Genomic DNA, 27,794 nt, shown 5'->3' with positions numbered 1-27,794 from the left:
GAGCACCTAGCGCCTCGCGCGATCCAGGGACTCTGTTGCGAGTTGTGAGGAGTGTATGAGATTTGAGGGTCGCGAGACTCGCGAGTGAATTTGAACGGATAAGAGTTTTTTTGAAATTTGAAGTGTGTGAATGATTTGTGTGGCAAGAGGTGTTTGTGATGCGCGCGAGTAAATGAGTAAAATGAATAGAGGAGTAAAGTAAGACATTTTTGCGGTACGAAGTACTGCGACAAATTAACAAAATGAGTGGTACAAACGAGGTGCCTCACGAGTGAGCGACTCAACACTAAACACGAGTGACTTTCTTAAGGGATCATAGAGAAAATCGCGGCAGGGTTATTTTGATTAAAATTGAGCGGGCTGGCTTATTTACAATATCAATCGTTTTTCAGTACTCAGACACTTAAACACATAACAATTTACAATTTTGGGAATTCTAAAAGAAATACAGTAAAATCACGACTCATTTTTAACCGACTTCAAAAAAAAAGGAGGTTCTCAGTTTGACCCGTATGTATGTATATTTGTTCGCGATTATCTCGCGTTTGGCTGAACCGATTTTGATGCGGTTTTCAGAAAAGTGTTTGTTACATTCTGGAGAAGGTTTTAGTATACATAGATCTGAGCTGATGCTGAACCCTGGATGTACCTAATGGAACTCAGGTTTGGTGCAACATACGCACACGCTATTTTGGTCATCCGTGACATCTTGATGAGCACTTGGGAGAGCAGTACCCGAAATAGAGCTGATGCTGAACCCTGGCTGTACCTAGTGGAACTCAGGTTTGGTGCAACATAGGCCAACGCTATTTTGGTCATCCGACGTGCCTTGATGAGCACTTGGGTGAGCAGTACCCAAGATAGAGCTGATGCTGAACCCTGGATGTACCTAGTGGAACTCAGGTTTGGTGCAACATACGCACACGCTGTTTTGGTCATCCGACATCCCTTGATGAGCACTTGGGTGAGCAGTACCTAAGATAGAACTGATGCTGAACCCTGGATGTACCTAGTGGAACTCAGGTTTGGTGCAACATACGCACACGCTATTTTGGTCATCCGTGACATCTTGATGAGCACTTGGGAGAGCAGTACCCGAAATAGAGCTGATGCTGAACCCTGGCTGTACCTAGTGGAACTCAGGTTTGGTGCAACATAGGCCAACGCTATTTTGGTCATCTGTCACATCTTGATGAGCACTTGGGAGAGCAGTACCCAAGATAGAGCTGATGCTGAACCCTGGCTGTACCTAGTGGAACTTAGGTTTGGTGCAACATAGGCCCAAGCTATTTTGGTCATCCGTCACATCTTGATGAGCACTTGGGAGAGCAGTACCCAAGATAGAGCTGATGCTGAACCCTGGCTGTACCTAGTGGAACTTAGGTTTGGTGCAACATAGGCCCCAGCTATTTTGGTCATCCGTCAGATCTTGATGAGCACTTGGGTGAGCAGTACCCAAGATAGAGCTGATGCCGAACCCTGGCTGTACCTAGTGGAACTCAAGTTTGGTGCAACATGAGCACACGCTGCTTTGGTCATCCGACGCGCCTTGATGAGCACTTGGGAGAGCAGTACCCAAGATAGAGCTGATGCTAAACCCTGGCTGTACCTAGTGGAACTCAAGTTTGGTGCAACATGGACACACGCTGTTTGGGTCATCCGACGCGCCTTGATGAGCACTTAGGAGAGCAGTACCCAAGATAGAGCTGATGCTGAACCCTGGCTGTACCTAGTGGAACTCAAGTTTGGTGCAACATAGGCACACATTGTTTTGGTTAACCGACTTGTCTTCGTGTGCCTATGTTGCAGAATTCCACTAGGTGGGTCAATCAACTTTCTTCTAACCACATTTAAAAAAAGGAGGTTCTCAGTTTGACCCATATGTAATTATGTATGTATGTATGTATGTTTGTTCGTGATTATCTCGCGTTTGGCTGAACCGATTTTGATGCGGTTTTCAGAAAAGTGTTTGGTACATTCTGGAGAAGGTTTTAGTCTACAGTACATAGATGGTTTGAAAAACCAATTGGACCCGGTATGTGGCGATGCTATCGGTATACTTACCATCAAAGTTGCAAAAACTGATTTAGATAAAATAGTGGGAGTGGGAGTGGGAGTCGGACTCGGACTGGGAATGGGAGTGGAAGTGGGACTGGGACTGGAAATGGGAGTGGCAGTGGAAGTGGGAGCAATATACATACAAATCGTTTAGCACCGGAACGTCCGTCATATTATGTTTTGTCGCGTTTAACATCGAGTTAGGCCATCACCAACATTAGTAGGTAGTTCCCAAAACTAAATAGAGAGCCTAACAAACTAGTATTTTAGCCCAAAACCTAAAGTAAATGAAGTACCTATCACTTAAAAGTAAAACATAAAATAAAATAAATAAAAATAGAACAAAAAAAAAAAACAAAAAGATAAAATATAACAAAACAAAATAACTTAATACTAAATTACGTTAAAACTAAATGGAGAGCCTAACAAACTAGTATTTTAGCCCAAAACCTAAAACAAATGAAGTACCTATCACTAAAAAGTAAAAAATAAAATATAATAAATAAAAAAGAATTAAAAATATACAAAAAGAAAACCGAAACAAAATAACTTAATACATATAATATCTTTTTAAAAAAAAAGGGAACCGCCTTCAAAAACCCAACCCACTGAAAAGCACAAAATAATTTTTATATGGCACCCCTATACGTGTCCAGTCCCTATCCCGTCGTAAATCAAATTTCTGCCAAAAAGTAATTAATACCTAATAATAAGAAAATTAATTATCATCCGGGTAATTACTTAGTTTTTGAAGGCGGTGCCAAACCAACAAAAACATTCTTTGCTGCTAATCAGAAAAAAAACGAGTATGTAGTACCTACAAGAATGAGTAAACTAACGTTGTCTAACATATCGGTTCTCTAAAATTTTGGTTTGGCACCGATTTCAAAAACTAAGTAATTACCCGGATGATAATTAATTTTCTTATTATTAGGTATTAATTACTTTTTGGCAGAAATTTGATTTACGACGGGATAGGGACTGGACACGTATAGGGGTGCCATATAAAAATTATTTTGTGCTTTTCAGTGGGTTGGGTTTTTGAAGGCGGTTCCCTTTTTTTTAAAAAAGATATTATATGTATTAAGTTATTTTGTTTCGGTTTTCTTTTTGTATATTTTTAATTCTTTTTTCAAACACATGTTAAAGTAAGAGCTAGGTAACTTATTGACGATAAGTCGCTACAGCCTGATCTAATTAGAAACCGTCTTCAAAAATAGATTTCTAAATTACAAAGATAAAATTAACATTAAACATCTATAATTTAATGTCTAAGTTAGGCTGCCAATCTCTGGCGTCCGTAGTTAGTTCTTTCTTTCATGCCTCCCGAAAAGCGTCTACCCGGGCATTCCTCCACATTGCATTGTGCGCAGTTGTTTGGTCTGCCGCGCCACAGTCACAAATGTCACAATTCTTACAATTCGGTCAGGTCTTCTAGCCCCATGTGTCAAGGTTGTGATTACCTACTGTACCTAGCTGACGTAGGAACTTACTCTGTTAAGTGTAACCCGGATCTTTCGTGGCTCATCAAGGCCGGGTAATTCTTTTGTTGGATCCATGTCGGTATTTTTCAAAACTTCTCATCCCAAATAGGCCTTGGATTATTTGGGAGTCTGACCAGATAGGTCAATGAGATCTGAGGCGCGTACTCGGGAGACAACCCAGTGTTTTACTTATGGAAAGCATGCCTTCCCTTTTACCTGGGCACATCACATTTTCTCATGAAATTTTCTTTGTTGCAATGGTTGAATAAACCTGCCTTTAAAACAAAAGTCCGTTTTGCAATAAACCTACTTATGGGCAGTTTATCAGTTCCATGACGCACAGAGCCAAGGCTACACGCGGCATGACTAAGCTCAAAAACTTCTAGCTTTCTCGAAGAACCCTCCTTCGTTATTCATTCCACGTGTCTACTGTCGCAGAATTGTAGACAATGCCTTGTGTTGTCTTGTCGAAACGTCCTTCAGGTTTTACGAATACATCGGCAGAAGGTGGCATTTTCCGGCGTATCTTTCTTGAAAATATTAAAATTATTTTAAATATGCTTGTTTGAACACATTAACTCACATTTATAGACATATATCGCGAAATTTATTTTATTACCTTTATTTATGCTGGGCGCGATAGACCCGTCTATAAAGAGTTAATATGTGCTCAAAACGCGAATGTTTTAAGTATTATATGGGCGTTTTTTCAAAAAAAGTGTACACGTGACGAAACGGAAAAGTAAATATTTTATGACTCCAATTTTGGGATTTGACTGCTTATTTGATCATTTATAAGTTAGAGTATATTAATTGAGAAAATGACTTAAAAATATTTAGGAATATAGGAAATAACAACATTATCAGATGAGATCGTGGTGAACCTAGTTCCAGTTCGTCACAAATGTTAAATTAATTAATAAATTAGAAGTATTGTTATATGGGCCATCTACAGTTTTTATATTGAAAACAATTTCATAACCTTTTTAAAACAGGCTTAGATTATAAACTGAATAACTCACATAATTTTTGAGGATAAAATATACATCCAGTTCGTCACAACAGCGTTCTTTTGACTACTATACATTAACATTTTCGGTATAAATAAGTTACAAATCATTATACAATATTTCAATATATATTGCGGAATATCCATTTAGAATTATTAATGGTAAAACACCGTGAATTGTTAAAATACCAGCCAACAATAATTGTTTTTCATAATCCAAATCATGCGACAGTGACTATGTGGAATCTTATGTGACTATCTGGAAAATGTAAGGCATAGTGTACACCTAGGCTGAAAAAATAAATGAAACTAAAAATAACAAAGAAATACGTGTTTAATGTACCAACGTATTTTTATTAATATTTCAAGATGTGAAATTATGTTCATATTTGCAGTTTAAAATATAAAACAAAATAAGAAAGAAAACTCTGGGTTATTTATTATATCCAGTTTAAACAAATAGAAACATAAAAGTGGACTTCTTACACCATATTTCACTTTGATCAGAATGAGTATTTATAATAATAAAATGAGTTGTACTTTGTCAAATTTCGATTGTCTGCACTAAGCTTTACAATTCCAGTTCGTCACAAAATCGTTCCGGTAATATATCACGTGACGATTCGGATGTGACGATTTACACCAGATGAAATTAAAATCACAATATTAACTTGTCTGAACTAGCTCAACAAGGAAATCTTTCCAGTTTAGGATAAACTATAAGTTTCTTAATGTTTATTTGTATTATACTAAAGTTAATTGTCTGTACTTACCGAAAATACTGTTACTATACCGGAACACTTTTTTTGCACCCTCACGACACAACCACCTTTCCTCACCGTTATGAGGACTAACAGTATGCTATCAAGATGACGGCGTTTGGTATTAAGCATTCTAATGTGGCTAGGATCGAAATATTAAAGCTTTTAGAAGGATTTTGGCTAGACTAGTCGTCGAATTTGCTGTGACGAAACAGGAATTTACCGGTACATTCCATTTCCTTGTACGGTAGTAAAATTAGTTTTTTATTATTTAAACCATATTACATGCATATAAAGCACACATTTTTATGATCTAGACTCATCGAGTTATCTGTGTCACCACTTTCAATTCTTATTATAATTGGTGTTATATTTTTAGTTTGCCTTTAAACGTAGCAGAGTCGACGTGGGACATCAAGAATTTTGCATTTATTGTTTTCTTTTTAAAGATAACAAATCTATCAAATGAGTATATATTAATCGTTTTATAAATTTATTTTGAATGCCTAACACTTCTGGGATCAAACTATATATCACTCATATTACCAAATAACAAGTAGAACGTAAAAAAAAAGCGGCCAAGTGCGAGTCGGACTCGCCCATGAAGGGTTCCGTATTTAGGCGATTTATGACGTATAAAAAAAAACGACTTACTAGATCTCGTTCAAACCAATTTTCGGTGGAAGTTTACATGGTAATGTGCATCATATATTTTTTTTTAGTTTTATCATTCTCTTATTTTAGAAGTTACAGGGGGGGGGACACACATTTTACCACTTTGGAAGTGTCTCTCGCGCAAACTATTCAGTTTAGAAAAAAATGATATTAGAAACCTCAATATCATTTTTGAAGACCTATCCATAGATACCCCACACGTATGGGTTTGATGAAAAAAAAATTTTTGAGTTTCAGTTCGAAGTATGGGGAACCCCAAAATTTATTGTTTTTTTTTCTATTTTTGTGTGAAAATCTTAATGCGGTTCACAGAATACATCTACTTACCAAGTTTCAACAGTATAGTTCTTATAGTTTCGGAGAAAAGTGGCTGTGACATACGGACGGACAGACAGACGGACAGACGGACAGACAGACAGACAGACATGACGAATCTATAAGGGTTCCGTTTTTTGCCATTTGGCTACGGAACCCTAAAAAATTGTTGAACCAGTGGGACAGCCAAATTTTTCAATGTACATTTTATTTGAAAAACGCCCATATGCTTGTTTGAAATTTTAAGTATTTTAAAAGTCGTTGCGAAAATTGCGAAGAATAATGTGTAATGAAGTGTGTAATTATCATACATATTTAGTGTATCTCTCTCCTTAATACAGGCATGAAACAAAACCTGACTTGCTGTTGAGATGCATTCCTGTCTCGCGTTGCTGGCTTAAGCAGCAATCTGGCTTAAGCAGCAGAAACTGAACTACAGACAGTTATTTAAAATATCTATTAAGTATTTTTCTCCAAAATTTCATGTCATAAAACCTTAAGCTGGGTGGAACGGCGGAGGCCTAAAATCGCTTTTCTCCTAATTTGCTTTGTTCCGTTAGCTGTGTTCTGTAAAGTTCAAATGGACTCTGCTGTTGACCGAATAATGTAGCTTTGCTAAGATTTAATTAGCTGAATATAACACGTGCTTTTGAAACAACGGGTTTCTGTGGTCACAATCATAATGCATAAGGACCGTTCATAAAACGTTAGTTGTTTCGAGCTTTGAGGCCGTTGGAAGTACCTGTAACTGACGTAAGCAAAGTTTTAGGCAAACAGCGTTTTCAAACTTCATACACATTGCAACTACAAAGGACTGCTATTATCCAAACTAAGTAGCAAATAATTTGTCTTTCCTATTCCATGAAAATGACCACTTGAGCTGTGTTCATAAAGGACGATTTTTAGGGTTCCGTAGCCAAATGGCAAAAAACGGAACCCTTATAGATTCGTCATGTCTGTCTGTCTGTCTGTCCGTCTGTCCGTCTGTCTGTCCGTCCGTATGTCACAGCCACTTTTCTCCGAAACTATAAGAACTATACTGTTGAAACTTGGTAAGTAGATGTATTCTGTGAACCGCATTAAGATTTTCACACAAAAATAGAAAAAAAACAATAAATTTTTGGGGTTCCCCATACTGCGAACTGAAACTCAAATTTTTTTTTTCTACAAACCCATACGTGTGGGATATCTATGGATAGGTCTTCAAAAATGATACTGAGGTTTCTAATATCATTTTTTTCTAAACTGAATAGTTTGCGCGAGAGACACTTCCAAAGTGGTAAAATGTGTGTCCCCCCCCCTGTAACTTCTAAAATAAGAGAATGATAAAACTAAAAAAAATATATGATGTACATTACCATGTAAACTTCCACCGAAAATTGGTTTGAACGAGATCTAGTAAGTAGTTTTTTTTTATACGTCATAAATCGCCTAAATACGGAACCCTTCATGGGCGAGTCCGACTCGCACTTGGCCGCTTTTTATTGCATCCTTCTGCCAGACGTGCTTAAGCTGTTTTGGTTTGGTTACCACGGAGACTGCTGCGACCTCCCACTAATGACCGTACCGTTTAACTTTAGACATAAAAGTATGTAAATGACATTACCCTTCCGCAGTGAAAACCCAGCTTTATATATATAACCTCTATAAACAAGCGTATTCTAGGGCTGTAGGTATGTCTCGCGTGATGGTAAGCGGTAACCGCAGCATATGGACACCAGAGGTGTCACACGCACTCTGCTAACCTGTGCACTCCATTTTTGAGCCCAAACTGTAGACTGAGAGTGAAAATAATATTCACACACATGTAGACTTGTAAAGACTGTTTTGTAACATGTAGTTGATATAGCGTGCGCATTTGTCCCTGCAGTGGCGGACCGTTATCGCGAAGCAACCGTTGCGCTGCGGTCGGCGCGGCGCTATACTAAAACGCTACTTACACAGTGTGTACCCGACCGCTTCGGATATGCACACGTAAACGCTTTGTAAAGAAAGCTTTCGACCTGTGTTACAAACAGTTTAGAGTACCAGTGCCGGATTACGAAACCCCCCGATGTTTTAATTCAGGATCGATTGATTCCTGAAAGTTGGCAGGATCCTAGAGAAGAGTTAGAGAGTTTAGAGAGCCCTAAGCAAATTGTTAGAATAAGAATAAGAATAAGAATGATTTATTAATTATTTTGTTTATTGGTCTATCCGGCAAAGCAGACTAGCGTCCTTTTTCTGTACTAAGAACACTGCTGAACTAATTCACAAGCGCTTAGAGCAGTTTAGACAATACTATGATTATAGGTTATGGGTTAGTATCTCTGGATTTTAAGAACTTTCGTGTTTATTATTCGGCAATGTTTCGAGTTTCGAGGTTAAGATAAGGGTGAATTTCAAAAATGTTGTACGCAGTTAGGCGTAATTAGGCCCCGCAGTTTGTCTACAGTTACCCAATTGATTCCATTTTGTGTTACGAAAATTAAGCATGTAAATAGTATTGTACCTACCTACTTATTGAGGTGGGATTAATTGTGAGGTAGTCTTGCAAAACAAATGTTTTGACTGTTACTTTGTATGGTTTTATAGGCTATCAATAATGTAAAGTCTATTTATTCTTTCCGTAGACTAAAATGACAACCACAAATGTCAAACGTAGAAATAATGTGGCCAGCTTAAAACAAACAGTGATGATCTTTGATTACGGTTTGTGAATACCCGATAAATATTATATTAATTTTAGATTCAAAATAAACAAAAAATGATATCTAAATGGTTCCTTTATAAAACAGGTCACAAAAAGTACAAAGTAAGGTTCTCATTTAAATAAAACTTAGTATATACGTAGAGGAATAGGATGAGTAACTTGGTGCATTATGAGCTATATGATATGTAGCTTCGATGTGACTGTTAATCTTACAATAAAATCGCTTTAAAATATTAGAAATATTGTGTATAGACCTGGATACAAAATTTCTAAATATGATGGCATTTTTACCTACGCTATTTCATATTTTTAATACCTCTCCTAGTGTCCCCTTTTAGCACGTCATGGGTTATCCATTCATTGTGTTACAGACACTTCGTCAAAAATATAAGTACCTCCCAATAGTTTATTTTCGGTTAGTACTGGTTGTAGCACATCACTATTTATAAGACGTAAAAAACTAGCAACACATGAAATGTCATTTTAGTCTACGGAAAGAATAAATAGACTTTAGGTATAATAGAAGTAGCCTACACCATTACACTATGTATCGTTAAAATTGTATTCGTGATTGTCTTGGTTCGAGTTGTGGCTTGTGCATATGGGATTGCAAATGGCGATGACTAATCTGCGGTCAGATGTTTACAATGTCACCGAATGTACGTGCCGTATCGAATCGCGCGGGAGGGGGGTGAAGTCATCGAGCCAACTTGTGTACATCGAAGTATAATAAGATTAATAAGTATGGAAGAGCAATTTAGAGTAACTAAAAGTGAGCATACCCCAGGCTACAGCTACAGCTAAGCGAGGAAAAAATGAACGACAATAAAAATGCAACTTGACATCCAGTAGTTTTAAGCCGGCATGGCTGGATGTGCTAGTAGTAATTGACACTTGATGAGTTTCGACGGTTATCCTATAGGTATACAGAGATGAGCTCACTACGATTAATTTTTTTTTGTGAATTCGATAGTTGGAGGCCGAATTAAATCATCTACTATGACCTATGACACTGTTCATGGCTTCGGTATCAAAACGTTACCGCATTGCCGATTGTATAAAGGTGCCGATGGCATAAGTATGAAAATAGAAATGACGCTTACAACTAGCAAGGACTTTTGTCTCAAATCGTCACATTTGCGTCGCAATATATTATTTTATATTAAATATAGTCACACGTCACGTTTAAACACAACGTGTACCTAAGTAAAACCTTTACATATAACCTTTTTGATATCTATAACGTTTCGTTCACCATTCCAGTTAAAAGATTTTATTTTCGGGAGATTTTCTATGTCAGGCTTTAGCACGAAATAATTAGTGGTTCTTAATTGGCACTAGCTTTACGAGACAAGTTTTTTGTCTACTTTAGACTAGTTTGGACTTTATCAGACGAACTATTAAATCATTCCAAATTAAAGCACTCATCATTGACGCGTAATTAAAAACCCCGCTGTGCGCCACACATTACTTAATTACTAGTGATAGGATTTCCCGGTGCAACACGAACTCAAACAAAAAATACCTATATACCCCGGATTCCAGGACTTATGTCGTTCAATATGTTTCTGATTTTATTACATCGAATAAATTACAATAACATTTACCTGCTAAAATAAATATTTCTACTCGATATTCCGCTCACTCACTAAGATCTGAGATCCGATCACTCTTATTTAATCCACTATATTGAATATTACTTTAAAGGTAATAGGTATAATATATGGGGAATTTCTTTCGTATGAAGCTATACAAGTGGTAGAACATCAGTAAGTAAATGTACGTACAGTCAACGGCAAAGATGTTTACATTTACAAAGGAGTACCTATGGTGCATAAGTGTAAATATACATATCTTTGACGTCGACTGTACCTACTGAACGGACTCCTTACCGTACGTAGCTACATAGATTTATTTCCAGGCGATACCTCGTTCAAAACAAGGAAAAATCGCTAATTATGTTTTCCTGAGTCATCAATGGCCTGATTAAGATGTGAGAGCCAACTTTCAATACACCCCTAAAATTCTGATGAGTGATGATTTTTAAAGCAGTTGGCTTTTTTGGAAACTGTTATTTGCAATAATAATTAACAATATCTGGGAAACCGAGCTTTGCTCGGAAAACATATAAAAACTCAAAAATGCGCGTTTTCTCAGGGATAAAACCTAGCTAGATCGATTTTTAGCAAATTTCATAGAAATCGTTAGAGCCGTTTCCGAGATCCCCGAAATATATATACATACATATAAATAAATAAATATACTTCTTGTATACTTATTAGGTACTTGCTCGTTTAAAGGTATTAGATGTAACTGATAAATTTAGCCACACGAGACAACAATGAGCTACTGTTTATCGTAAAAAAATCACATCCGACATGTTTCGTAATGTCCTAAAATAATGTTGAAACATTGGCATCGGCACCTACTACGTCGACACACACTGTCGATGTTTAGGTATTAAATATATTCCTTTACGACTCATTATTGTTCTCTTTCTTGTGCAAGTTTTGAGAACAATGAACACTTACGTCACAGATGAGCTGAACCAGTACGGTTACCATCAGTTTGTCACTGACATAAACGCCGTCGAGAACGTAATTTACTTTCTATACATCCCGTTTGCACTAATATGCGAGTGCGAGCGAGATGTATAGAAAGTAAATTACGTTCTCGACGGCGTTTATGTCAGTGACAAACTGATGGTAACCGTACTGAGTAAGTGCTTCATGCGATCCATTGGATCGAGCTGAGACTCATGAGAGTACTTGTAGGCTACTATTCAACACTCAAAAGAAATTCGTGTTAAAAAAACACAGGTAGGTATATGCTTACCGCGAAAATTGAAATTTCGTTGTTTGCCTCTCTATCGCTCTTGGATATTCGAGTGATAGGCAGATGACAATTTACTTACTATACTAACATTTTAAGTATAGGTAAGGTACTTACAATCCACTTATAATGAATATTATTATTATTGGTATTTAATTACTTAAAATTAGATAATTAGGTTAATCTATCTGCAACAACTGTGTTGTGTCTATTGCATGAAGCTTGCCTATTGTACGATGCTGTTATACCTATATGTTTACTTCAGTTTTCAGTCCTCTGCGCTTACGTGAGTGAATGAGTAATCAAGCAAGCCACTCCTGGTGCCTTAATAGTTATTTGTTTACATTTAAGCGCGAGCTCAAACGTGTTTTTTTGTAAAATATGAGGATCGTGCGAGAGACGAACGTGTGTAGAGTAGAGGCACGTGGCGATAATATATCGAAAAACTGGAACCTTGAACCGCATGCGTTGCTTTCAAAGCACGACGCAATCAAGTCTGTTTATTAAATTTTCACATCTTGTTTTAAAATCGAAACAGTATTAGCCTCTGAGACAGATCACAGACTGGCTAAAGTACTTCCTAGAGTAGGCTTTTAATAATCGTCTCCTAGCCGTTTTCGGTCACAACGACTGCGTTTTACACTTAACGGAGTGTGTCGCTGGTGCGCTCTCAGGTGACTGACATAGCCAATATTTGGTCAGATCAGCACCCCTCCAACATAATTTTAAATGGTGGTCTGGCCTTTAGCTTGTTGGGCTTTGGCATCGAGTTCTGTGCGCTGCCCGGCTTCAAATTGATGCACCTGATGCGTCTGCAGAATATGCCTCCAACGTTGACGGTCACTGCACTGCATGGCTAGATTCTCCCATGTCGTTGGCTCTTAAGGCTCTTATGAGCTCTCTTCATTCCGATTGTTGTGTGTCACTCACGATTGGCACGACCGAGGTTTGAACCCGCGCGCGGCTTTAATATAACCCACACGCATTCGAAAGGTTACCTAATGAAAGTTTTCGGTCATAAACTTATAACTCAATTGCAGTAAAAGATAATATCTGCAGAACAATTTTCGGAAAGTATTTCTTAGCGTTGTATCTTTGATTTTTCATATGGACGCCTACTTTGGGTCCAGTCCAGTGGCACGATTTGTGCATCCGATCATCCAGCCTTTGGACTCCTTGGCGCTGCGCTCATTGGGTTAACCGATATACGGTTGTCGGTATACGGTAGATTTGCACCGTAACTAACAGTTTAAACTCCAGTTTCCAGCCCAGCAATACATACTATATAAGTAGATGGCCAGCAGAGGCTAGTAAATTTAAAAGACTGAGAACCAACCTTTTACGCTGCATTTTATCTTTGTAGAAGCCGCTAATAATTATGTTTGCACGTTGATTGTGCTTTTAACTACTGTCATCTCATCTCGCTGCTAAAACTTGAACACATACAATTGGACTAACTTGATGATCAAACATAATAAACATGGAAATGGTATTTTAAACATGGAGTACAGTGCCATGCCATCTAGTGAGCTCTCTGAGATAAAAATAGATTGTGCCGTATTTACATGCCTTAAATGCATTCATTGTAGTTTTATAACGTACAAGGAAGGGTACCCAACTGTCCGCCTCCGATTTGATTTATTTTAATATATGTTATAGAGTAGTCTAAAATAACAGACACGTATTTTTTTTTAGCTGCCCATACTCAACTTCCTGGGAGAAATTAGCCTCCAAAGTACTGAAAAGTGACAAAACGCTCTAAATTCTGTAGAGAGTTTGTTCAAGTAAATTGCTAGTTAATTACTGGTTTGAATATATGTTAGAGAACATGAAAAATAAAGGACACGTGTTTTGCTATTTCGGCTCAAATTCATATTGTACAAAAAAAACACATTTCATAGTTTCATACTTATCATCGTTTCACGCGCTTCACTTCTTCAGTACCGTGTGTTCATGTCGCCCGCCCGGCGCCGCCACACGTTGCTGCGTGCCTGCAGCTCCTTGTTCACCACGATACCGCGCGCCTAACAGGGTATTCTTGAAATATTTCAAATGTACAGTTTTAGGATCTTTGATGTTTTAAAATATGCTAGGACTTAATGTCCAAACCGGTTAACAACCATAACAACATTCTTCACTACCGGGAAGTTTTTAGTTTTCGTGATAAAAAAAAACGAATAAAATAACCAACGTGAAGTTCGAGTGAAAGGATGAGAAGTATGAAACTTTAAAGTGTGTTTTTTTTTGTAAAATGTAAGTTTAAACCAAAATAACAAAATACGTGTCTATTATTTTTTCATGTTCTCCAACATATATTCAAAACAGTAAATAACTAGCAATTTTCTTGAACAAAACTCTCTACAGAAGATAGAGCGTTTTGTCACTTTTCAGTACTTTGGAGGCCAATTACGCCCAGTAGGGCAGCTAAAAAAAGTACGTGTCCGTTATTTTAGACTACTCTATAACATATATAAAAATTAATCAAATCGGAGCCGGACAGTTGGGTAGCCTTCCTTGTTAGTATGCCTTTCATAGCGGACAAACAACTCTAATTTTACGCTTTGACTTCATACCTAGCAGTGAGACCGTCGCGTCGCACAAACATAATAAAATATAGTGCCATCTACAGCAATGACGAGTCACGGCGTTGTATGGAGGTTCTCAGTCTTCTATACTCATTGTATATTAAAGTATGAAGTAAAGGCACAGAATAACTAATAGTACTACCGTACAGAAAATTCACTCCTTCACAAAAGTCAGATTTAGGTATAAAATTACACCTATATCGCCGCCTGCAAGCAAAATTGAAACTTATAACCGCGCACGAACCGTGAATCTCCTTTGCGCGCCGCAGTTTTATGACCGAGCTGTGAGTGGCACGGGGTTATCACTTGACAAGTTTTTATACCTATACCCACTGATTTATTATTTTTAAGATAAATATGTAGGAATTACAAACGTTAATTATGTAAACATACATTTTTTATCCGGAGATAGTATGTCTGATTCTCGCGGAAGTCAGTTTCGAAGCCATTGTGTATTTTCAATTTTGCGCGAGCGCCACGGGACACGGCTATCGTGCACGCCGAGCGGCAGCCCACTGCCATACGCCTGTCCGATGGGCGCGCCGGCCAAATATACCTAAACTGCGGAGTGACACCCCCCTGGTAAAGGCCTCTGGCTATAGCATATAGTATCTATGTTGTCGATGTTGGATAAGCCTGCACTGCAAACAGCCCCTCGATAACCATGCACCCTTAAATGTTACTAATGTTAGCTCGAGCCGACTGATGCCGGCGTGTATTTACAGCCTGTCCCCTCCGACCTTGACCCGCAGACCCGCCTTCCACCAGTTCCACCCACGCTGCCTAATAACGATCTACAACGTGTGCCAGGCTATACTCTGCCGCCTTCTAAGTTCTACATAATTAAAGATGTTAAAGTGTCGGTTTCAAACATAATTGTATACGTGAATTGACTTGTCAATGGGGCATTATGGCATTGTTTTAACTGAAACGCTACAGCTGCATTCTTTAAAAAAGATAATTGTTTTCGTTTATAAATGTCTATATAGTCGTATCGTATAAAATGTAGCCTTTATCATCCGGATAATAAAATAAATCGTTAAAAAAAGCCTTGGTAACTCCGAATCTACGTGTACGGTGGAAGTGAAACACATGACACACGCATACCCAAATATCATTAGACGTTCTTTTGGCTTTACTGTAGTCGGATGAAAATCGGGGTATCTCCTGGGCTTTCAGACTTCAGCCAATTAATGTTAATAGGGTGCTAACAAGTGGACTTATTGACGATGGGACAGTGTTACATGGATTTGCTTATATAAAGATAATTTCTGACACTCGGACACGTATGTAAAGGGTGAGCAGTAGTGATGGGTAGGACATTAATTTAAAATGAGTTTGTATGAGTACCTCATTTTCTAAAATGAGGTGTTACAATGTCTTACTTCAAATGAGGTGAGGGACTAGCATATTTTCAGCATCAATTATTCCATTAATTCCAACAGCGACAATTTTTCAGCGATATTCAAGTACGTCGCGTGTCTATCTCACTCCCTCTTTGGGTATTTCTAATTCATTGTTTCATTTTGAAAGGATTTTTGAGGGGTTCATGTCACAGAGAGGCGGTGAGTGGTACAAACTCAACGCATTTCTCGGTGGACCTTTTGTCGTTGCAATAAGGTTTGTAGTTCGGCAGTTGACAGTGTGAACCATTACTCGTTTCTTCATTTGAGACATTGACTCTCTTACGAGTTGTACGAGTTTTGAGGATCGCGAGACTCGCGAGTGAATTTGAACGGATAAGAGTTTTTTGAAATTTGAAGTGTGTGAATGATTTATTTGTGTGATGGTGGCAAGAGGTGTTTGTGATGCGCGCGAGTAAATGAGTAAAATGAATAGAGGAGTGAAGTAAGACATTTTTTGCGGTACGAAGTACTGCGACAAATTAACAAAACGAGTGGTACAAATGAGGTGCCTCACGAGTGAGCGACTCAACACTACTCGTGTGGTCTACTTGAAGAATAAGATGGCGCGAGAACCCGCATGCAAATTGGATTACATTGCTGACTATTACTAAAGTACTATCAATTCAACCGGTCGACCAAATACCGCAGTGTAACGAAAATCGCATGCGAGGTCTCGTTTAGATGAGGCTAAAGAGATATCTGTGGATGCCACACCTGGCAGAGACAAGATGAGGTGGACTTACATACGGCGGCGAGCCAGCAAGCGACTCACCTGCAACAAATAACGCGAACGTTCATTGGCGGACGGTTAGCAAACCACCACCACCAGCTCTAACCAGCCAGTAGCTAAACTATCACCAGGACAGACCACCATCAGTTCCGTCTCTACGCCCACCAGGGATTTTTTGCATAACATTTTACAAGTTTTACGACTTTATGCACAAAGCGGAAGCCCAATTCCTTTTCTTGGAAATAGACTTGCATTTGTGAAACAAGTTGAATTTTTGATGCAACAAGCTGCTGGATTCTTTTTATAAGCTACAAATTACTATTTTACAAGTGTTGCAACACTGGTCACAAGGTTTCTTGACTTTGGTTAAGAGTCACACGAAGTACAGGACCTACACGAACTTAGCCGCCGCCATACAATCTGAGTGTAATTTAAGCATGGCGTACCTATTAAAATGAGAGCGTAACTTCGATTGTACGCGAGCTGGCCTTTTTTGGTGGCGGGTTCGTGTGACTCTTAATCGCATCGATGCTGCCAGTTTACAACTCTTTAAAATTTTAGCCGACACCACATCACTAGACCATTTCAGCCCAACAGCACAGTCCAACACTATATTAAGCTGTAATATACCATTAGGCCACAACTCATGAAATCGCACCCCCAAACCATCACCTCAGTTTAGCCACACCCCAACCACTGTTGCAACAGTCTCAACACCCGACCATATTACAGAACAGGCGAGTATTGACAATCTAACTGTCAAAGACCCATGACTCCCCTGAACCTGATGGTCCCATGACCACGAGGTTTCATATGACCTACTCCACTTCCTGTTATTTGAAAAAATCAAATTGATAACAAGAAGTGGACGATGAACGAACGATGTGAATCAAAGTTATTTTATATGAGCAAACTAACGGCGATCATTCCATTAAAAACAAATAGTTATATCTGCAATTCTGCAGTATGTCGACAATCACATTTCTTCGTTATACGTTCTTCTATAGTATAAAAATCTGACTGAGGTATACCGTATAGAATCTATACGGTATACCTCAGTCAGATTTTTCAAAATGTATCAGTGACAAGCAAGGGTCTCAGTATTCTACGTAAAAGCCAATTAATTGATAGGGGCTGGTGGCGTATATACCTGGCATCATTCCCTATCATTTGAGGCTTCCAGTCTCTTACTGGTAAATCAGATTCCCGGTTTTCCGGGAAATTTAAAAGCATATTACCAACATCCTGCAGCGAGGCGGGAATGAGGATATAGCACAAATTTTTGCTTCAATTTCTGCAGCTGTGAGGAAAGTTCAATTTTTGATTCGGAGCGGAAGCTGCCGCAGCCGACGCAGATAGTTCCCTATCGATAAATTCAATTGTGTCACAGCTACAGCAATCGTCAGATCTAATTTATGTTATATAAATACAAGGATTTTGAAATACTGACTTGTGCAAACCATAAAATGACGTTTAAAACTGTTAAGTGAAGACGGTTCTTTTTGATCGACGTAAAAAATGGGAGGATTTCATTTCGTCGCGATATTTGTTTACCCTTTTTCTCGAAAATGGTTGAGCATTGGTATATGTTATCAACGGGACTTAAGTTGTACAATTTAATAATGTGTAAAAATCGTGAAAGCTTAAATCAGTGATTGGTATATGTTTATTTTAAAAGGGTATGTGTTCATACTTAAATCTTATATACCTTAATAGTTGGTCGCTATGTCATCACGTTGGGATAAATATGTTGGTGGAATTCCTTTAACATTATTGATCGAGTTCCCTCGAACTCTTCTATTATAGGGACATCTACAATATCTACATTGATATGGATAATTTATAGTAACTCGTACATTTGCTCATGGAAAGCATTTTTTTGGCGAAGTGGAACTGCAAATGAAGATTGTTAATTATCGTTAGACTGTTCTGTGAAACCTATTATTTTATTGTTAATGATGCACAACCACGCAGTAATATACCTATACTTTTATTTAAATATCAATGTACCTTTGAATGCTATTAATGGATCTAACCACCGGTTCAACGTTAACGATAGATTAATTAACCATCAAAGCCTCTAGGGCTTGGCCGTTGTTATTAGCCTTTGTGATTTGCGGTTCCACTAGCACCAGATTAACGGTTGATCAGACGGATTTGACAAGTATGCGTGCGATTGACAGTTAATATTGGACACTCAAACCTTATGTGGTAACAGCAACATACGCCATTTGTGGACCGTATGTATTTGCAAGCAGTTTACGAAGTGCCAGTGAGCTGTGTGGTCGGTGGTAGCAGGATCGGAACACCCTGACTCCATTAGTGCAACACGGTCCGTGCGCGTGATATCGATGATTGATTCGGGAAACATCGCCCTATCGACTCCGGACGTACTGTGGTTTTTCCTTGACGAAATATTTATATTAATTAAAAAGGTCAATAGTTTTCCTTTAACTTTAATCGTTATAAGTGCGATGTATAATATAAACATTAATACATGTAAGTTATAGCTTTAAATCCACATTCTGACCAAAATAGCTGGGGCCTATGTTGCACCAAACCTAAGTTCCACTAGGTACAGCCAGGGTTCAGCATCAGCTCTATCTTGGGTACTGCTCTCCCAAGTGCTCATCAAGATGTGACGGATGACCAAAATAGCTTGGGCCTATGTTGCACCAAACCTAAGTTCCACTAGGTACAGCCAGGGTTCAGCATCAGCTCTATCTTGGGTACTGCTCTCCCAAGTGCTCATCAAGATGTGACAGATGACCAAAATAGCGTTGGCCTATGTTGCACCAAACCTGAGTTCCACTAGGTACAGCCAGGGTTCAGCATCAGCTCTATTTCGGGTACTGCTCTCCCAAGTGCTCATCAAGATGTCACGGATGACCAAAATAGCGTGTGCGTATGTTGCACCAAACCTGAGTTCCACTAGGTACATCCAGGGTTCAGCATCAGTTCTATCTTAGGTACTGCTCACCCAAGTGCTCATCAAGGGATGTCGGATGACCAAAACAGCGTGTGCGTATGTTGCACCAAACCTGAGTTCCACTAGGTACATCCAGGGTTCAGCATCAGCTCTATCTTGGGTACTGCTCACCCAAGTGCTCATCAAAGCACGTCGGATGACCAAAATAGCGTTGGCCTATGTTGCACCAAACCTGAGTTCCACTAGGTACAGCCAGGGTTCAGCATCAGCTCTATTTCGGGTACTGCTCTCCCAAGTGCTCATCAAGATGTCACGGATGACCAAAATAGCGTGTGCGTATGTTGCACCAAACCTGAGTTCCATTAGGTACATCCAGGGTTCAGCATCAGCTCAGATCTATGTATACTAAAACCTTCTCCAGAATGTAACAAACACTTTTCTGAAAACCGCATCAAAATCGGTTCAGCCAAACGCGAGATAATCGCGAACAAATATACATACATACATACATACATACATACGGGTCAAACTGAGAACCTCCTTTTTTTTTGAAGTCGGTTAAAAATGAGTCGTGATTTTACTGTATTTCTTTTAGAATTCCCAAAATTGTAAATTGTTATGTGTTTAAGTGTCTGAGTACTGAAAAACGATTGATATTGTAAATAAGCCAGCCCGCTCAATTTTAATCAAAATAACCCTGCCGCGATTTTCTCTATGATCCCTTAAGAAAGTCACTCGTGTGTAGTGATGGGTAGGACATTAATTTAAAATGAGTTTGTATGAGTACCTCATTTTCTAAAATGAGGTGTTACAATGTCTTACTTCAAATGAGGTGAGGGACTAGCATATTTTCAGCATCAATTATTCCATTAATTCCAACAGCGACAATTTTTCAGCGATATTCAAGTACGTCGCGTGTCTATCTCACTCCCTCTTTGGGTATTTCTAATTCATTGTTTCATTTTGAAAGGATTTTTGAGGGGTTCATGTCACAGAGAGGCGGTGAGTGGTACAAACTCAACGCATTTCTCGGTGGACCTTTTGTCGTTGCAATAAGGTTTGTAGTTCGGCAGTTGACAGTGTGAACCATTACTCGTTTCTTCATTTGAGACATTGACTCTCTTACGAGTTGTACGAGTTTTGAGGATCGCGAGACTCGCGAGTGAATTTGAACGGATAAGAGTTTTTTGAAATTTGAAGTGTGTGAATGATTTATTTGTGTGATGGTGGCAAGAGGTGTTTGTGATGCGCGCGAGTAAATGAGTAAAATGAATAGAGGAGTGAAGTAAGACATTTTTTGCGGTACGAAGTACTGCGACAAATTAACAAAACGAGTGGTACAAATGAGGTGCCTCACGAGTGAGCGACTCAACACTACTCGTGTGGTCTACTTGAAGAATAAGATGGCGCGAGAACCCGCATGCAAATTGGATTACATTGCTGACTATTACTAAATCTTATATACCTTAATAGTTGGTCGCTATGTCATCACGTTGGGATAAATATGTTGGTGGAATTCCTTTAACATTATTGGTCGAGTTCCCTCGAACTCTTCTATTATAGGGACATCTACAATATCTACATTGATATGGATAATTTATAGTAACTCGTACATTTGCTCATGGAAAGCATTTTTTGGCGAAGTGGAACTGCAAATGAAGATTGTTAATTATCGTTAGACTGTTCTGTGAAACCTATTATTTTATTGTTAATGATGCACAACCACGCAGTAATATACCTATACTTTTATTTAAATATCAATGTACCTTTGAATGCTATTAATGGATCTAACCACCGGTTCAACGTTAACGATAGATTAATTAACCATCAAAGCCTCTAGGGCTTGGCCGTTGTTATTAGCCTTTGTGATTTGCGGTTCCACTAGCACCAGATTAACGGTTGATCAGACGGATTTGACAAGTATGCGTGCGATTGACAGTTAATATTGGACACTCAAACCTTATGTGGTAACAGCAACATACGCCATTTGTGGACCGTATGTATTTGCAAGCAGTTTACGAAGTGCCAGTGAGCTGTGTGGTCGGTGGTAGCAGGATCGGAACACCCTGACTCCATTAGTGCAACACGGTCCGTGCGCGTGATATCGATGATTGATTCGGGAAACATCGCCCTATCGACTCCGGACGTACTGTGGTTTTTCCTTGACGAAATATTTATATTAATTAAATAGGTCAATAGTTTTCCTTTAACTTTAATCGTTATAAGTGCGATGTATAATATAAACATTAATACATGTAAGTTATAGCTTTAAATCCACATTCTGTGCTCTGTCTGAGCCATGAAATAGCGTTATAAGTTTGGTTGACAAACTTTCCGAACTCTAAAATCTAAATAACACTAATAAATAGGTAGCTGATATGGTTTTTGTGATGGTGTATACTGTTTTTTTTTTGTTTTATAGCGAGTTTTTTTGTTATTACCAATCGGGGTGCGACGAAAAAGGCACTGAAATCGAATCCCCTATTAATATGCCCGATTTTGACTCTATGTGTTAAACTTTTTCAAGTCTGAAACGGCAAACAGAACTGGCCCAAAGGCCCCATAATTGGTCAAGCAAATGTCATTCGCATCAATGTTGGCTGTAATACACTACTAAAATTGCACTTGTACTTTTATAAAATGTTGTCCTAGTCCGCAATGTCACCTTGACTCATCGTTCGGTATATTCCACTAATGCGAATCAAAAAATAGAACATAATAATGCAATTAGCATTTTTAATACACGTTAGTGAAAGACGATGATGTCACCGACCATTTGCCAAATGCCAATCAAAGTGCATCATCACCATTTTCACGATGGATTGCGTGAATAAGTATAATACATAATATAACGATTACAATTACATGATATCACTTAAACCCGGTAGTACGAACGTGTAAATGTCCGACCGAAAGCATTATGTCCTTCTCTCAATAGTACCTAACATAGGTACTTGCTATTAAGGAATGCAAGCATCTTACGATAGTCACAAAATTAGGTATACAAAGTTCAAATATAATTAGAAGTACATAAAAAATTTCGTAAAGAAGTATATATGTACTCCCTTTCACAAAAACGTCTGAAATCTGAATGAATATGTATCACGACACGAGCTTTACGCAGACGCTATCGCAAGCGGAAACTAGTTAAAAATAATCCCGATTACCATTATATTATAGTCCATCTGAATACTTTGATGCTTTCATTTGCAGTAAGCTAAGTAAGATAATCTATATTTTTATTGGCAACGGTAAATTAACATATCTAAATTAAAAACATAACACAAACATTCCAAAAAATACGATCGGTGTGCGACGTTCTGGACTCTGACTCACCGCTTAGATGGGAAATTTCATAATATGTACATATGTATGATATCTGATTGTGGGATGTGGTTATCTTGCATGCGCGATGTTGCGATCATCGGCATGGATATTCTAACATTTCTAACCCCCTTACTCATAAAACTTTACAAACCTCCATTAGAAAATACGTTTTATCCTTTTCTTACAATCACATACAGATGAATGACAGATTAAGACAAATTATTAATATCTAATTGAGGCGCGTTTATAAATAACGCCATTATATTCTTCGCGTGCGAATAACATGTATGTCCTATAGTATTGGTACTTTAGGTACATATAGGTTTGGGTACATAAGTATAACTGACTGGGTGGGATGATGAAGTTTAATAATAATTACTGAATTATTATTAAACTTCATGATAGTATTCAATATTCATATAGTGTTTTATTAAGTTTAAATTAATAAAACGCTATCAATACTATCATGTTGTTCCTGTCACACGATGTTATATTAACATTTTATTACAGCCAATATGGGAGTGGGAGCACCAACACCATTAGGGAAGTCCTTAGTGCCCTCTGCGGGGCAATGGCGATATTCAGTTCAGTAATGAGAATCGATATGTGAAGATATGAAAGGATTCTTAATATGAAGTCTTAGTCAAAGAGTTGAAAAAACGGCAGCTATCTTGGATTTCTAAATTTCTGGTGGTTCGATCGTATTGACAAAAACAAACGAGAAGGTAATTGCGAAAAACTTGGAGCTGGCGTGACGTAACAACTTGCAAAGTTGGAGATGTCGGCGCGAGGACGGTGGTAATTGAATAGGCGACTGAAGGTCGCGGCGATTGCCTCCACTTGACTCGCCCGTGGCCTGCCTCCACTCGGCTCCAGCTTATAAACGGAGTAAACAGACCGGAGAGAGAATTTATGTAAAAAAATAATTTTGGAGGAGATTCACATATGCTCTCTCTTTCTGCAGTGTGAAATGTGCAATGAAATTAGGGGATCTTAAAAACTGCTATCAAGCCGCTTCGATGAAAGTTACCCTCAAGGAAGTCATATAAATAAAGGAAGTTATTTCGCTTCTCAAACATTTATTCCATTTTTTGCTCGGCTCATATAATAATATGATATCTCATACAAAGAAAAGAAACTTTGGCAATGTTGGTAAACGAGCGACCCATCTTGTGGTATTAGGGTAACCAAAATCATTAAAACCTGTCTTGCAATTATACATATTATGAATGGGGTTTCCGGTAACGAAAATAGAAGCGCGATTCTCTGGTACTTTTTGGGCAGGCCTTCTAAATTCTTTTTATATTTCGGTCATCCATACTTAATGTTATTAATGCGAAAGTTTCGTCTACTGAACCGATTTTAATGAAATTTGGCATGTATGGCTGGGCTCTTGGGGATATATATAGCATACTTTATTTTTGGACTCTACCCTCAGGGGGAGATCAAATAAATTATGCAGAGTCATGCCCAACCCAAGTGGACAGAGCTGCGGGCACAGCTCGTCTTGTTTTCACGCTGGCGAGTAAGAAATACTTAGTTCCGGTTATTGTTAGGCTAATTAGTAATTACATAGTACATGCATCTGTACCGCATTTGACTTGCTTTGATTTTAGGCTGGTTAGTTCAAAAATTCATTTTTAATATCTTAGTATTTCTTTGCTTAGGGCTAATATACTCTCCGATGCCTATTATTCAAGATAGAATATAAATTAATAGAAGTGACTGATATTGGACGTTGTGTTAAGCCTATGTGAAGCCTTGAAGGCTCACGTCCTTAAAGGCAAGGCTCTGTCCGAGTTAGTCTATAAAGCCGTGGGTGTTGTAGCCGCAACACTAGACTAAGTAAATGCTAAACAACAGCGACCTTGACGCTGAGAGTGCACGTCTGCGCTACAACAGGAAACTAACACAATCGAAAGGCACTAGATAGATATAGGTATAATTACAACTAGCTCTAAGCTGGACACTTAGGTATACGAATCTATTTCTTATTTTAACGGATTCTAACCGGTTCCGCTGTTTAATTTTTGCAGCAATTTTTAAGCACAAACACAGGATAGTGTTCCATTAGGACTTCCATTGATCATTTTACGTATGATATGATGATGATGACATTCTGACATCAGCAGTTTCACATTATTGAATGGAGTTTTCCGAGAACATAATGCATTATGAAAAATATTCAAATCACTACTGTGTTCTCTGAAGAGTTTCATTGATTTCTCAGTAATAATAAAAGAATAATTCGATTTGATTTCGTTTCGCTTAACAAATATGTTACGCGTGTGCGATTTCAACAATTATTTAGTTGCTACTAAAAATGCCTCGAATATTCGGCAACTATTCCGTATTCGGCCACTTAGCCGAATTTTCGGTATTCGGCCGAATACCTATTTACTTACAGCTACTGATGTAAATAGGCATTGATGAGCAACAAAACATAAAACTTAACATTAACAAAGTTTGTCCTTTGTGACCTGTTTTCATGAGAAACGTGACTCAAAATGTACACATGTTTTTTTAACGAATATTTAGCGTATAAACTGAAATAGATATCATACACTAAAGAAAATCTGACCAAATCCACCGGCGGGGGAGGCGGGAATCGAACCCGCGTCCAGCTTACGCGGCTAACGTCCTGACCACTAGACCACCCGGCCACGGCGATACCCCTCCCAAATTTCCTGGTGTATGTTATCTTTGAAAGGCTAGGCGCATTTGACCAACTCTAAGGGCGAGCTGTGTCAGCTGTGTGTGCTTGCACCTCCTATACGAATCCAAATCCGCCATTTGTAGAATGTCTATATAGTTGCTAACTTGCTACCTCTGAGTGATGCTTGCAACGCGAGACACCAGCCAACTTAAAGCATAGCTGTCTATGTACCGGCAATTGCAAAAGACAAAGGACACAGCGATAACAATGAGACAGAACAATGCTTATCATTATCTGGCGTGACGCAACACAGGTGTCAATAGTAGGTACCTGCAGAAGCATGAGACGGTGTCGTCCAAGTCCAGCGGTAAGGCGCTCGGGACCGGCGAGACGCTGCGGTACTTGACATGGAGGACGCGCCGCGCTACGCGCGCGCCGCTCCTGCGCAAGATGCCGCCGGGCCACCGAGGTTTTTCCACACTCTCATCACTGCCCGAGCTCATCGCGCCGGCGGCGACGCCGCGCAAAAAACACAAAAACGCACGTTCACTCGTGCGCGCGCAACACGACTGACGAGGCCGCGCGCTCGCGGTGACGTCACGCGTTATCAGCACACCTGAGGCCGCGATAGCGTCTATCCCTAGATTGTCGCTCTTATCAGGATTCCCCGTGGTTTCCATTGGCTTGACGCATTACCCGCGCGTATAATGCAGTCAATGCAGAGTTAAATGGGGCTTGAAACTACTGTTTGTTCATGAAGGTAAACGTTTGGATTTGAGACCTGAGACGGTCTGCCTAACGTAGGGTTGCCATACGTCCCCGTACACCGGGACATGTCCTCGTTTCAAGCTTGGCGTCCCGGTGTTCCTGTCATTAAGCAAATAGTCTCCGTCAATGCTCAGAATTTTCGAAGCGTTGCCATTTGCGATAGGTAACACCGTCCCCGTACACCGGGCAATGTCCCCGTTTGAAGCTTGGTGTCCCGGTAATACCAAACCATAATCAACTCAATAAATAATCTATCACTAACCTATTTCATTTGCCTAACGGTAACCCCATATAGGTAAAGTTTGAACTTTGATCATCAGTTTTAAATTTGGCCGACCCTTTTGATAACCCTTTAAAATAAGTACGGTAGAGACCTTCGAAAATACCTAGACAGGAAGTGCCTTATTAAATCTAGTATATCTTTGGCCTTAGAAAGTACAGTAAAAAAAACTATCCTTTGTAATCATGTACCTAAAGTTTTAATTATTGTTGTATTGAGTAAAGTTTTAAGAATTGTTATTAACCTTATAGCATTTAATACTTCACAACATTTAGTAGCTTAAAAAAGCGGCCAAGTGCGAGTCGGACTCGCCCATGAAGGGTTCCGTATTTAGGGGATTTATGACGTATTAAAAAAAACTACTTACTAGATCTCGTTCAAACCAATTTTCGGTGGAAGTTTGCATGGTAATGTACATCATATTTGTTTTTTAGTTTTATCATTTTTTTATTTCAGAAGTTACAGAGGGGGGGACACACATTTTACCACTTTGGAAGTGTCTCTCGCGCAAACTATTCAGTTTAGAAAAAAACCGGCCAAGTGCGAGTCGGACTCGCGCACGAAAGGTTCCGCACCATCAACAAAAAATAGAGCAAAACAAGCAAATAAATGGTCACCCATCCAAGTACTGACCCCGCCCGACGTTGCTTAACTTCGGTCAAAAATCACGTTTGTTGTATGTTGTTATAGCGGCAACAGAAATACATCATCTGTGAAAATTTCAACTGTCTAGCTGTCACGGTTCATGAGATACAGCCTGGTGACAGACGGACGGACGGACGGACGGACAGCGGAGTCTTAGTAATAGGGTCCCGTTTTTACCCTTTGGGTACGGAACCCTAAAAATGATATTAAAAACCTCAATATCATTTTTGAAGACCTATCCACACGTATGAGTTTGATGAAAAAATTTTTTTTTAGTTTCAGTTCTAAGTATAGGAAATTTATTGTTTTTTTTTCTATTTTTGTGTGAAAATCTTAATGCGGTTCACAGAATACATCTACTTACCAAGTTTCAACAGTATAGTTCTTATAGTTTCGGAAAAAAGTGGCTGTGACATACGGACGGACAGACGGACAGACAGACAGACATGACGAATCCATAAATGTTCCGTTTTTTGCCATTTGGCTACGGAACCCTAAAAACCAAGTTAATATGAAAAATATGTCTTTATACAAGTATGTATTTATACAAAATTTACAATCCACATCAGTTTGGCATCTGTCCACAGTTTTTTTTGTTGCGGGTTCTTTCCACATTTATTTATGCAAACAGCAATCATCACT

The 27,794-nt window shown here is 38.8% G+C and overlaps 1 protein-coding gene and 1 long non-coding RNA gene across 3 annotated transcripts in view; both read right to left on the bottom strand.

Annotated features, from left to right (window-relative positions):
• LOC134662398 (MOB kinase activator-like 2) overlaps positions 1-26,209 on the bottom strand; it is an 83,774-nt gene extending 57,565 nt beyond the window's left edge. Inside the window, exon 1 of one of the 2 annotated variants that reach the window (XM_063518613.1) lies at positions 25,790-26,209. In XM_063518613.1, the coding sequence (XP_063374683.1) occupies positions 25,790-26,139 (350 nt within the window). In that variant the 5' untranslated portion in view covers positions 26,140-26,209. The remainder of the gene's footprint in view (positions 1-25,789) is intronic. The other variant, XM_063518615.1, reaches the window with a different exon arrangement.
• Positions 1-27,794, bottom strand: part of LOC134662410 (uncharacterized) — a 179,538-nt gene that overhangs the window by 84,582 nt on the left and 67,162 nt on the right. The window lies entirely within an intron of this gene.

This window comes from Cydia amplana, chromosome 3 (genome assembly GCF_948474715.1).
Source record: "Cydia amplana chromosome 3, ilCydAmpl1.1, whole genome shotgun sequence".
NCBI lineage: Eukaryota > Metazoa > Arthropoda > Insecta > Lepidoptera > Tortricidae > Cydia > Cydia amplana.
Note: the sequence above shows the minus strand (reverse complement) of the source record. Positions and strands in the feature narration are given on the sequence as shown.